This window comes from Hippocampus zosterae, chromosome 5 (assembly GCF_025434085.1).
Source record: "Hippocampus zosterae strain Florida chromosome 5, ASM2543408v3, whole genome shotgun sequence".
In the NCBI taxonomy this organism is placed as follows: Eukaryota; Metazoa; Chordata; class Actinopteri; order Syngnathiformes; family Syngnathidae; genus Hippocampus; species Hippocampus zosterae.
The window spans coordinates 3,877,622-3,891,287 of NC_067455.1; the positions used below are offsets into that span (position 1 = coordinate 3,877,622).

At 45.3% G+C, this 13,666-nt stretch overlaps 1 protein-coding gene across 1 annotated transcript; it reads right to left on the bottom strand.

Moving 5' to 3' along the window:
- Positions 1-6,502: 6,502 nt before the first annotated feature.
- On the bottom strand, positions 6,503-10,915 carry rps19 (ribosomal protein S19). Its single transcript, XM_052065374.1, has 5 exons — positions 10,845-10,915; positions 10,409-10,509; positions 8,128-8,311; positions 7,939-7,993; positions 6,503-6,556 (listed from the first exon to the last, which is right to left on the bottom strand). Exons 1-5 carry the CDS (start codon positions 10,913-10,915, stop codon positions 6,527-6,529), a joined length of 441 nt encoding a protein of 146 aa, XP_051921334.1. The 3' UTR covers positions 6,503-6,526.
- Positions 10,916-13,666: the final 2,751 nt, after the last annotated feature.

Consider the following 13,666-nt stretch of genomic DNA (forward strand, 5'->3'; position numbering starts at 1 on the left):
CTGGAGCCTATCCCAGCTGTCTCCGGGCAGTAGGCGGGGGACACCCTGAATCGGTTGCCAGCCAATCGCAGGGCACACAGAGACGAACAACCATTCGCACTCACACTCACACCTAGGGACAATTTAGAGTGTCCAATCAGCCTGCCATGCATATTTTTGGAATGTGGGAGGAAACCGGAGCACCCGGAGAAAACCCACGCAGGCCCGGGGAGAACATGCAAACTCCACACAGGGAGGCTGGAGCTGGAATCGAACCTCGTACCTCTGCACTGTGAAGCCGATGTGCTAACCACTGGACTACCGGTCCGCCGAGGTTCACCGCCTCAATCATCACGACAGTAAAACCCAACATCCGAGACGCGTGAATTTCCAAACACATCCACGCCGTTTACGCTTCACGCAAGCCGTAAGGGGAGGCGCAATGTTGATGCCCCGTTTTGTCGCGGGACGCTTTGAAAGCGGTCGTCCTTAATTAGATTTCCCCAAACACAGCCTCACCTCTGTCTCATTGTGTTTGCCGATAGGCGCCGACAGGAAACGTCCGCCGTTTCGACTCCCACAATAACACACCCTCCGTGCAGCTTTGCTCTCCTCGCTGACACGCGAGCGCATGAGGCAAACAGTAACCCATTGAAACGGCCGACGATAACAGATTGCTTATCTTTGGACACACAAAAGCCCATTGAAAAACGGACAAGGTCACCTGTTTGGATATCAAGGGGGGGTTGGGGGGGGACTAGGTTAGAATATCAAAAGAGTCTGAAAGATGGAGATATTGAGGACCTAATTCGCCAAAATCGATGACCAAGCGATTTAACATACACAATAAACAGTAAGACAAATCCGTAATAAAGGCGGTAGAAAGCACCAAGCAGTAAAATCAAGAACAAATCTAAGTCATGCTGAGTCGAACGCCAAAGAATACAAGCGAGTTTTGAGGAGGGCTTTAAAGATGGGCAGCGAGGAGCTACACAGTCGACTTTTCAGTCGAAATGTGGAAGATCTGTTGAAAACAGTGACCGAATAGCCGCGACTTATTTCAACAATTTTGGTCCTTAACTTATTCAGTGCCAGCCATTTTGATGCACTTCTTCACACTACCGCATGAAAAAAATAATAATAAATGGTCAAATGTAACAGGTTACAATACACTATTCGTTGCAGGGCGGCCCGGTAGTCCAGTGGTTAGCACGTCGGCTTCACAGTGCAGAGGTACCGGGTTCGATTCCAGCTCCGGCCTCCCTGTGTGGAGTTTGCATGTTCTCCCCGGGCCTGCGTGGGTTTTCTCCGGGTGCTCCGGTTTCCTCCCACATTCCAAAAAACATGCATGGCAGGCTGATTGAACACTCTAAATTGTCCCTAGGTGTGAGTGTGAGCGTGGATGGTTGTACGTCTATGTGTGCCCTGCGATTGACTGGCAACCCGTTCAGGGTGCCCCCCGCCTACTGCCCGAAGACAGCTGGGATAGGCCGCAACCCTAGTGGGGATGAAGCGGCTCGGAAGATGAATGAAAAATGAATACTCGTTGCAGCAACCCATTTCTATTATTGTTGTTGTGATTTTGTGTACATTTATTTTTGCTACTGCTTGTACGTTAGCATAGCGGAACAAAACAACTTTTTACGCTCGCGGAACAATGAAGAATGGTCGATAATAGTCCACTCCACTTTCATTTCATCAAATTTCCCCCTGATCGTGGTCATTTTTGACATAATTCAGCCAACGGGGTGTCACGCTACACTGCTCGGCATCTCAGTAAAGATAAAACACCTGAACTTGGCTAGGATGTTTTATTGATGACATGGAAGCTTTGGAGCAGAGACGAAGCGCAATGCCGAGAGCCGAGGGGGGGGGGGGGGCTCTCGGTTTTGATCTTAACTCGCGAATTCATGCATGAAGCACATCTAACATCGAGGGTTTGACTGCGGGTGTTCTGGCAATGACCGGGATGACATGCACTACACTAGGTTGAAATTTGACGCTTGGAAATTGGCGAAAGCGGACTTAAAATGTCTAATTCAAGCCAAAATAGCAGGGCCCGAGTGTCTTTTTGGGGGGGTGGGGTCTTATGCTAGTTTCAGGGGTTGAATTTGCACACATTCCAGGCCCTCGTACTTTGACGGACTCAGACTATGAAATTCACTCAGTGGGAACAAAAAAAAATTGCGGTGACTGCAAAGCCTTTTGGCCTATTCCGTCCATGTGGGCGGAGCATAGCACCAAAGTTTGATGATCATTTTTGAGGATTCAGTGAACAAAAACTGAAATCGCCACAAGGTCTTCGTTGAGCAACTTCTCTCAATTTGAGCCCAAATCTGTAGCAGGTATCCCGAAGCAGATGAACGACTAAAAAAAAAAAAAAGCCAGATCTGTCCCGACACATTAACAAGTTGAACAAAAACTAGCATTTTAGGGAGAAAAAAAAATCCTGAGCTAAATAAAATGATTACAAACAAAACAAAAGTAACAATGTCATATGTTTATAAAACTACTGTCAAAAAATGTTTCCTTTGTTTTCATCTTTATCAATTAATATCACACATGAGCTTTCGGGTTCATTTTAAATGGATTTGTTTTGGTCATCAAACACACACAAAAGATCCAAACACGCTTCCTCCTCTTACACCGTCAAAACACCTCTGCCTTCACAACGTGCGGCGCACGCTCTCTCTTCCTTCTCGCCGCTTTTATTGTGCGATGAAAAAAAATCAAACCCAAAAGCCTCAGACCACTGCATCAAAGTCGGAACGACATGAAAGCTGTGATACGAGTGTGCACGCACGCGCTAAGCCGTAGAAACAATGGCATTATGTGTGAAAAAAAAACAAAACATAAAAAAACAAAACAAACACTGTACAGTCTGGGTGGCTTTGAGGACAGCGTCTGCTGCGTGCCTCGTTGTCCTCCTCCCGACAGGTGGAGGGGATTCGGAACCAAGGGGGGGGGGGGGGGGACACGCAAACATAAAGCCAAACCTCACTGACACATGCTTCAAATTTTTTTTCTTCACACCTGTTGTGGGGTAGCGCCGCCGCACACTGTGGTGCCAGGCCGGCGCGAGCGGCACGTTGCGCGTCGACACCGCCTGCTTTCAGGCCAAACACAGGATGGGGGATTAGAGGAAGACGGACACAAGGAAGGCGCAACACAAACACGTGGAAAATACTCCACATGGAATTCTTGGATGAATCATGTTTTTGACACGACCAGAGGCCAGATGAACCTCCACCAATACTAAAAGATAGCAGACAGCAGCAGATTCCGCTCATTAGCTTAGCGGCTAATGTAAAACTGTATATGCGGAGGTGGCTATTCACGAAATAGTAAACAATATTTTATGAATTTGAACAATTTGGTTAAAATATTTGATTATACCGGACCAACCAATACCGGTATTCTGATAATGATAGTTGCTAGTACAGGCATTGTGCCACTCGGTACGCAATAGAAAATCATTTCACGTAGCAATGTCTCTCTCTCTTTTTTGGGGGGGGAACACATGAAGTGTCACAAAGTAGCTGGCCGTCTGGCTTTGACACAAGGGAAGGAGATTTTGCAGTCATGTTTGTTAAATTGCCATTACAATACAATACATGCTCACGTTAGCATGAGCCTTAAGCTAGCGCTATAACGGCTAAGCTTATGCGGCTGTTTTGAATACACAATAACCAAGAAATAAAAGCTGGGAATCTAAACTTCTGTCTTCATATTCATCTGCGTTCTGTTGATTTTGCAGTCATGTTTGTTAAATTGCCATTACAATACAATACATGCTCACGTTAGCATGAGCCTTAAGCTAGCGCTATAATGGCTAAGCGTATGCGGCTGTTTTCAATACACAATAACCATGAAATAAAAGCTGGGAATCTAAACTTTTGTCTTCATATTCATCTGCGTTCTGTTGTATTATTATTTTATGCTACCTGGGCTGTAAAGCACTTTGTTACCGCTGCAGCTGGTGTGAAAGTGCTACATAAAGACTTATTGTATCAAAACAGAACTGGAAAAAGGGAAGGGATTTTCATCATTGCTGTTCTTTAGATGGGGGGGTGCTGGGAAAACTTTGGGACGGTACACCTCGTCCCAAATGGATGTTAAGCCATGGGGCATGAAGCTGTGCGTGTGTGTGTTTGTGTGTAGGGGCTCCCTTGATAGCAGCGCTATTTTAGAGAGACTTGAGCAGGAGAAACATTTCTTCGCTATCTACCGTTCGCAGCCTGAAGGAGGTGCGAGGCAGGTCTGCATCCATTCCATTCGCAGCTTGTTCAAGCCGGAAATAAAAACGGCATAAGCAAAACACTCAGGTGCACCTCTGCGCTTTTTTTTAAGTAGAACTTGTTCATGTGAAGCCTGCACAGACAAGTACAAGCAAACAGTGACACCTTGAATGGCAGATTCCATACATTTCTTCCGAACACTGAAGGGCATGTTTATCCGCCTTGCCGGCAAATTACAGGGGTGAGAGCAAAGGGAAGGTTCCGCTGGAACAAAACAGCCAGACGCCGCCAAATCCGAGGGGGCGGGTGGGCCAGACTGGCAGGGGTCAAGGCCCGAGAAAGGTTGTTTACAGATAAGGCGGGATGGAAAATGGATGAGTGTTAGTGGGTAAAAAAAAAAAAATCACAATTTCCCCACCTTCAAACCACAGGAGCATCGAGCACCACATCAACATGTTTGCCGTTTGCACCGAGGGATGAAAATCGTGAGGCCTTGTGGGTTCAAAATGAAACTGACCACAAATATCTAGATATTTTAGTGCCGATTTCATTTCTCTCTAACGCTCCTGAAGCATAAAAGCACTGCATATGTGGGGGATGGGGGGGGGGGGGTAATTGGCCAAGATATGCTGGGATTGTCCCACAATTAAAACTGCATATTTCAAATACCAAAAAGGCGGGTCGAGGATTACTTTCCATGGATAGGAGGTTCAAAGAGATGTTTCTCACAGTGCTTTGGCGCCCTCTGCAGGCCGCTTTTTTTCATTTTTAAGAGTAGCTGGTGGACTTGTCATAGGTCGGTGACTGCGAAACTAGTTAAAACAAAGTACTGACAAATGTTTAAATAAACATTGTAGCTCTTCAGGTACCACCACGGCCACACCATTACGATATGATATTGCAAGTCGACATACAAAACAAGGTGGAGGTGGTTGAAAGGGTGAGGGGGCGTGGGGTAAGTGGTGGAAATGTAATGTATTTTGTACCCGTTCAATACAAGCGAACTGTATTTTTTGCTGAACTTTAAAGTCCCCCCCCCCCCCTCCCCTGAGAATCAAAGGAATAAGGTAATCGGAGATGGGTGGGTTTTTCTTTTTTTTGTAAAACAATTCCAGCACTGCCAGCCATCAACGTACAACATACCTTACTGGGTAGATGTAAAACAGGCTTGCTGAAGTCCGGTCCTTAAGAGTCCCGAAGCCAGCGTGTTTGAGACGGGCGGCGTCCTCTAAAACATCAGATTCAAATGATCAGGCTTCTGCAAAAGCTTGCTGAAGAGTCGATCAGTGATGAAAAAGATTCACTTACAACATAGGTGTCAAACTCAGGTCCCGGAGGGCCGCTGCCCTGCATGTTTTGCCAAGTCTACCTGTTGCAACACACCTGATTCAAACGAACAGATCATCAGCAAGCTCTGCGGAAGCTTGACATTGAACCTGTTCATTTGAATCAGGTGTGTTGCAAAAGGGAGACTTGAACAACTTGCAGGACAGCGGCCCTCCAGGACACCTATGACTTGCAATGAATTTGAACATTTGGCAAAAACTCGAGACCAGCGGTGTCACTCACTTTTGTCACGGGCCACTTTGGAGTGATGTCTTCCCTCGGCCTTGGTTGGTTGTGACAGTGAAACCAAATATATTTTTTTAATCGTCTCATTGTATGATTACTTGTACACAACAAATTGCTGGATGGCTAGTTTTGAAATCGGTCAACTATGGTAGTTTGTTCAAGAGTGAAAACAGGGTAACAATAATATTGCAAAATAGCTACATTATTTATTACACATGAAATTTGACATGTAGTTACACATTTTAGCAACGATCATGCAAGTTGACATGCTTTGTTTCTGCCGGCCACATAAAATGATGTGGTGGGCCGGATCTGGTCCCGGGGCCGTGAGTTTGACAAGCCGTGCTCGAGACCAAAAAAATACATAAATTACATATACACACACACATCTGCCCCGCATTTTGGGTCACTGGCTTGAATTGCTCAATTAAACAATTGGATGTTGTCTATCCATCCTCACCGAAATAACAGTGAAGATATTGCCTACATTTTGCCAGTGCTGCAGTAGTTTTGTTCTTTAGATGTAAATTAAGCCCACGGCTTGTTTAGTAACCAGTCGAACTGAGGCTGGTTTTGATCATTTTGTATCACGTCCGAATCACCACTGAAGCTGGCCACGTTGCTATTGACAACCCGAAGACTTTAAATTACGGCACATTTGTTTGTTTGGTTTCGCACACAAGAATTTGAAAAACAAAAATCACACGACAGCATTTCATTTCTCCAAAAAGATTTATTCAAGCACTTTTCTTGTTTGCGGCTGCAACCTGTTGGGAGGAGAAACAAAGCGTCAGGCATCTTATAACGACTCCGGCAGGCGGCGGCGCTTGTGCATGTTAAGATCCACGTCTGCAAATGAAAACGCATCAACTTGCTGGGGGAGGAAGTGCCTCAACGGCTTGGTGCAACTGATCAAATGAAGCCTCTCGGCTCTTTTTTTTTTTATTCAATTTGCACGCATTTATCTCACTTGATGACCCGAGCACAATAGTGCATTCTGAAAGGGGGGTGTTTGAAAACAATGCCACGGGACCTGGAGTCATTACAGCCAAAACCAACGTTTTTCTGGTGCTGACACAAGAGTGAAAAGGCATTGCACATTGAGAAGGGTGCGTTAGTCACAGGGGCCCCCCGCAACACGTTTCCTGGCAATTGTTTGTGACGGGGGGGGGGGGGGGGGGGGGGGGCGTGTGCAAGCGCGCGTGTGGTGCTCGTCTGCTTCCTGCTCATTAGCATGCGTAAACAAGGAGAAAGCGCCATACGGACATCTCGCCAAGCATGAAGCGCCCGCCTAATGTTCACCCCCTTTTACCCTTGGATTAGTACAGCGCCACCTGCTGCCCACCCCTCCCCCAGTTCTTGACAAGACCAGAGGGTGACGTGTTTCTTTAAATAAAAGTTAGACGCGCAACACAACCCACTTGACCGACGGGTAACGTTTGCGCAAGGTCAAGAGCTTGAATGAAGGAGTTACATCACAGTGAAAACGAGATTCCTTTCATGCTTTGACAAAATCCGAGCGTGACACATTTCCACACGCAAGTGAGGCTAAATTTAGCAGGGGAGGAGGCCAAGAAGAGACTGTGGTCCACAATAACGACAAATCAAGTCTACCTGTGGCATCTTTTAGAGGTGCAACAATTCATCATCAAGTACTGAGAAAAACTTCAAGAAATTTTTTTGGGGAGATTTCTGTCATTTCTGATCTGCATGAAAGCAGGTTGATCATTTTGAGCGGCTTCCAAATAAGAAATTTGCAAATATCTGCTCTTTAAAAAAACAACAACATTCTGGTAAACAAAAACAGCACAAATCCGCATGGTTAATCAATTGTAGTGGGCAGTATCGATCAGACGGATGCACAACAGACACGCAACACTTAAAATGAAGAAAGCATTTCTTGAAAATAGCCTTGCAGCAACCGCCGCCGTTTATATCCGCTAAGTGCCATAATCAAAGTACGGCGACGCTTAATGGGCGTTTTGTTCAGCTGCTTTGATTTGTGAGGGCAGCGTAAGGGGACTCAAAAGCAGGAAGAAACTTGTCGGCAAACTCCGAATGAGTTTCATCAAATGCACGCATGGTAAAAACTTTTGGGGTGACTCCGCCCACCCTCTGATCAGACTTTTTTTTTTTAATGGTTGCTCACCTGGCCGGCAATCCTATCCAGGTCTCTGGTTCCCTGGGAAGTTAGTCTGCGACCACTGGAGAAGGTAAAAAAAAAGTTAGAAAAAAAAACGGGACAGTTCAACCTCACAAGAGGAAACAACAACAATAACAACAACAAAAAAATTGTATAAATGCAGACATATTAGTTGTCAATCAAACGCCGGCTTACCCATTGGGGTCCTTCTCGATCATCTTGAGGAGCTCGAGCGCCTGCAGCACTTTGCGGGCCACGTTCTTGGATCCGACGCTGTAGTGGGCGGGGCACACGCCGTTCCTATTGCGGCCGCCGTAGATTTTGGTCATGGAGCCCACGCCGGCACCCCCGCGTAGGTACAGGTGGCGAACTGTGGAGGCTGTGCAAAGCAGAGTCAAAAGATTAGAAAACGACGGCAATGCGTTACTTCGCCATCGGGACGCTGGGTAGGCCCCAGAGAGCAGACGATATATTCTTCAACTGATTGAGTGCACAGTTTGTCTCCGGGTGCAGCATCGCGCTTTGTTATGAGCTCGTTTAAAGAAAACTAACATTCGAGTCCAACATTAATCCCGCGAAATAAAGAAATGTCATTTGAAATATGATGTGATAGAAATATTATGGCGCATGGATCTCTGGTGAACACAGCAACTCGAAACAGGCTTTGTAAAGAAACATGCGGCGTGAAATATTTATAGTCGGGGCAGATCGAGGTAAGCACAAGTAAGGGGATTTGTGGCCTTCGGCTCACCTGAGCGCTTTGAGCGAAGCCCCCCCCCCCGTGTAGATGCCAAAAATCGTATTTGGCAGGCCGTCAATTGTCATGTCTCCGCTTTCATTTGTGATGGTGGTACGTGTGACACATATGGTTTGAATTAATGGCTGGTTGCTTGGCACGCACGCCATTCGGTTCGAGTCTGGACGCGGAGGGCCGAATTGAATTGGCTCGTTGGCTGACCGGCGCTCAACAGGCAGCAAATGCAAATCATGTGAACATTTGCTGCTTTGGCTTCACACGTTAAGATCAGCAACGTGAATCCAGCCCGCGATATTAGCGGGCTCATAAGGGGAGTGTCAAAAATGTGTGGAAAGACACCTTTGTTGGCCTGGCGTGGCTTTTTTCATTCATTCATTCATCTTCCGAGCCGCTTGATCCTCACTAGGGTCGCGGGGGGTGCTGGAGCCTATCCCAGCTGTCTCCGGGCAGTAGGCGGGGGACACCCTGAATCGGTTGCCAGCCAATCGCAGGGCACACAGAAACGAACAACCATTCGCACTCACACTCACACCTAGGGACACTTTAGAGTGTGCAATCAGCCTGCCATGCACATTTTTGGAATGTGGGAGGAAACCGGAGCACCCGGAGAAAACCCACGCAGGCCCGGGGAGAACATGCAAACTCCACACAGGGAGGCCGGAGCTGGAATCGAACCCGGTACCTCTGCACTGTGAAGCCGACGTGCTAACCACTGGACTACCGGGCCGCCTGGCTTGGCTTTTATCTGACGCAAATAGCAAATGGGAACTTAACCGGTCTTCGGGATTTAAAAAAAAAACTGCAGTATGAATAAGGACCGCCCTTAAATGGTTCTTTTAACGGTTACGGAGAAAGAAATTACTCAAATTATTTTCCGACCGATTGATACAACGACATGATACAGAGCACTTAAAAAAAAAACGTCCATTGTGCCGTCCAAACCTTCCATGTTATTTTGATGCGTGACAAAGTTTGGCTAAAAGTAGCTGCGACTCTCCCTTCCTCACCCCCACCCATTCGTTCTCAGCGCACCGCCGGTTGGTGAGCATGTGGCGCAAAGCCAGCGGCTTTCAAGGTTCCAAGGAATTAGGTTTTATTAACGTACGCTCACGCGGTGCGAGCTCAGGGTCCTTTACATGGAGTTTGCCTGTTGCTACAAAGGTAGCATCCGAGCTTTTCACTATATCAGCGCGACGGACCCGTTTCCTTCCAATACAACCATTAAACCAACGTACAAATTTGATTATTCTTGGTTTGAGTGGTTATGCCCGGAGATCAAAGAGGGATGACGGCGCAAGTCGTCGGTAGAATGTCAGCAAGCTTAACATCATAAATGTGGAGACCACCCTCACACATGGGGGTTTTTGCAGCCCAACAGCAGGCGCCACACATTGTTTGCTTTCACACTGAATAAATGTTTTCCAAAATGTTAAGCAGTGCAATCGTGAGTTGCCCAATTCCCTTTTCCCCCTCTAATTGTTTATATATTCACCCTAGCACCCCGCTTCTTGTCACCCTGCAGACCAGGGGAGTGCCCTTATAGGTTTCACACCCAAGACAGCAGGGTGAAAAACTGATTGGCCAAAGTTTAGCTATTTGAGTTGACGCTTGATTCTTTACCCGGGGATTGACTACATGCAAGCTGCAACTAGTTAAAAACATTGCACAAACAGCTCAACGGGAACAAGAAGTAACAAAGGCACGATGCACTTCACCTACCTGCTCTGATGTAGAACCAGTTCTCATCACAGGGGGCCAACTCCTTGTGTTTGCCCAGCTTGACGAGGTCCACCCAGTCAGGCACCTTCAGCTTCCCTGATCTAACGAGCAAAAATAAGGACACGTTTAGCTACAGCACAACAAAAATCAAATTTAATGGAACTCCGGTTACAACCTTTTTACATGACGCATTCTAAAATGCTAATGCAATACAATTACAATGATAAAGAAAAAACATGAACAATTATATCACATTGTACCAGACAAAGATTAGTACCATGACAGAAATCACAAGTGAGCTGTACGTGTGTGGAGATAAAATGACCAAATCGTTATCAGCGGTTACAGTCGGCAAACCCGTTTAGTTTCCCCACGCAAAAAATAATTACAACATAAACACTTATTGCCATTTCAGGGGTATACACCGGTTGCTTACTTTTTCAGGAAGGCAGCCAGTGCAGTGACGAATTCCTGCTGGTTGACGTCTTTGACCGTGACACCAGGCATCTTAACAAAAAAAGCCAAGCAGCATTTAGACTCCGGAATTATTAAGGGGTGGAAGGAAGCCCGATTTATAAGTATATGAAAGGTGTGCGAGCACGGCTGACAGTCCATTAGCCCCGGTTCACAATGACAAGACCCCATTGTAAACGTTTAACTCGTTGTGATTTTAACTTCTTCAAATAATAGCGCAAGCAGAAATATCAACAACGGTAAATGTGCGCATTCGCATCTTTCAGCCGGCATTAGCTTCACGTGCAGCTCGTCCTCAGTTAGCATGTCGCGTCGCAAATTATTTTTTTAGATGAAAGCAAAGACACAGACAGCTTCATTGAATCGGCACTAGTCCAGGTTGCCATTTCAAGCGCTGAACCGGACACTGCGGAAAAAGGTCGAGGCACACGATTTGATTCTGAAACGGAGACCAGCTAGCAGGCCATAACGAGGCGGCATGGGAGCAGCCATTGCTAGCACCGCGAAACACACAGCCTACTAAAGCTCTTAAACTCATTCATGCTTGCTGTTATCACATACAGAGACTCGCTTTTAGAGAAACAGCTTGTTTCGGGTAATTATATCCACGCATGGCGCGTACGCAAAGTTAAATTTGACTGAAATAAACGTAATGAAATGGGGAAAATAATGCAGAGCGTTTACCTTGCTTGTGGACAGCGAAGGGAAAGAGGGTACAACGGGGTTTCCCACTCGCGTTATCAGGGGGAAATCTCGCAGAGTAACGCGAGAATGCGCCGACGTGGTGTTTTGGTCACACGGAGGAGAAGCTTGATAGCTCAGTTCAAAACTTTTAAATTCATTAAAAGATGTAAATTTGATCTTCGGATGACATATTTGATTAAAAAGGGAGGATGGTTTGATAGCAAGACCTCAATTATAATAAAAAACAACTTTGGAAACAAACATTTGTATTCAATGTTCAACGTTCAATGAATGTCTATCCATCGATTTCCAACATTGCTTATCCTGACTGAAAAGCGTCGTGGGGAGTTGCTTCAAACCAGGAATCATTCGAATCATTCGAATATTCAAAACTATTCAAAACAGAAATTGATAGAATATAATTATTTTCGATTATTGATTCGGGTTTTGTGCACTAAGGGGCACAAAACCCGAGAATGCCATCTCATTCATGAATGAGATTTTAAAAATAAACTTATTTAAATCATGCAAATATTTTAATTATAAAATGGGGTTAGGTTTTCAACTTAGGGTTTCAAACTGGGTGCGTGTACATCTACTGAAGGGGGACTTCAAAGCCCCCCCCCCCCACCTCCCCCACCACAATGGTTATTGCCGATCACAGTTGAAGGGGCATCTTGCTATGATCGATTGGCATCATTTAGAAAGAGTTCAGTCCGCATCACTCTCTCCCTGTCAACAAATTATTTTATTTAATAATTGGCCGCCACTGCTGCCTGGGGCTTAACCCTTCATCCATTCCACTGGAGAATAATTTTGAAATAGATTTTTCTGCTTGGGTGAATATTCAAAGCCAGAAACCGCCAGACCTTGAGTTCATCCAAAGCAATTTGCATATTCAAAAAAAAACTTTTGTGTCGTTGCATGTTATGTATTATTGAACAAGCCGTCAAAGATCACACGGAATCATGCGGATGGTCTGAAGCCAGAGCCCAGGGGTGGCCTATGTATTCTTCAGGGACGGGGTGCAGACTCCGTTCCGTGCATCTGTCTCATGCTCGTTTACAACACGACCTTTTGATATTCTTCATCATCTTTATCAATTCCAAGTCAGACACACTTCCAAAAGCACTTTGCATGTTGATAGCAGTTAGCTTTGACAGTCCTTTGTGAACCCATTTACATATTTTCCTGGCTGGCAGAGGTGGCGGCGTTGCCCTTTGCACATCTTGGACAGAAAGGGCATCCATGATACAACATTTACACAATTGATATGTTTGCACAGACAGGGGAGATAGATATGAGGCAGCTGGAGGTTTATAAATCAGGTTTAGTCTGTCGCACAGTTTTAGAGGTCTGTGCCGGGGCCGGGGGTATACATGCAGCTATAAAAGGGATACGTCGTCGTAGATTGAAAACAACCGCTTGTCGCCGCAAACAGGTAACGTCCATTTTTTTTTTTCAATTTTGACCAAGGAACAGCCAGAACTCAGGTAATCTTAATTGATACATCAATCACACACACTAGGGGAGGGGTGTCACGATAGAAAACACTTCAAATGCTAATGCAAGGCTTGAAAGATATATATTTTTCTTTATGGAGCAGTTTTGCGAATAAATGAGGAGCATCTTTCAAATTTTGTGGAGCAATACTCTTTGCAAGTTAATCCCAAATTCCCAAGACAAAGCTTTGATCGAAAAATAAGAATATGGCAATGTAACAAATGAATGATGATTTTTTTTTCCAATTTAAATAATGAAGGCTTATTTCTTAAATTCACGTCAAACATATGCAAGCAGTAAACGGTTTTCTTTTCTAGGGGCAAAGCTAAATTAATTCGCAAAAAGATGTACTGTGATGTTATTTCAGAACATTTATTGTGCCGAACTCAAATGTCAAGATCAAACTTCAGGACTGTATTGTCAAAAAAAAGTATATATATATGTATGTACATACTGATAGGAGAAATATTCTATAATCGGTAAGATTAATATAAATTTAAACTTATGGTCCATCGTAATTGACTGGCGTACACTGTAGCGTACCGTAATTCATTTGTGGTTCTGTTTCGAGAGCAGATTTTCTTTCCACAGTCCAAC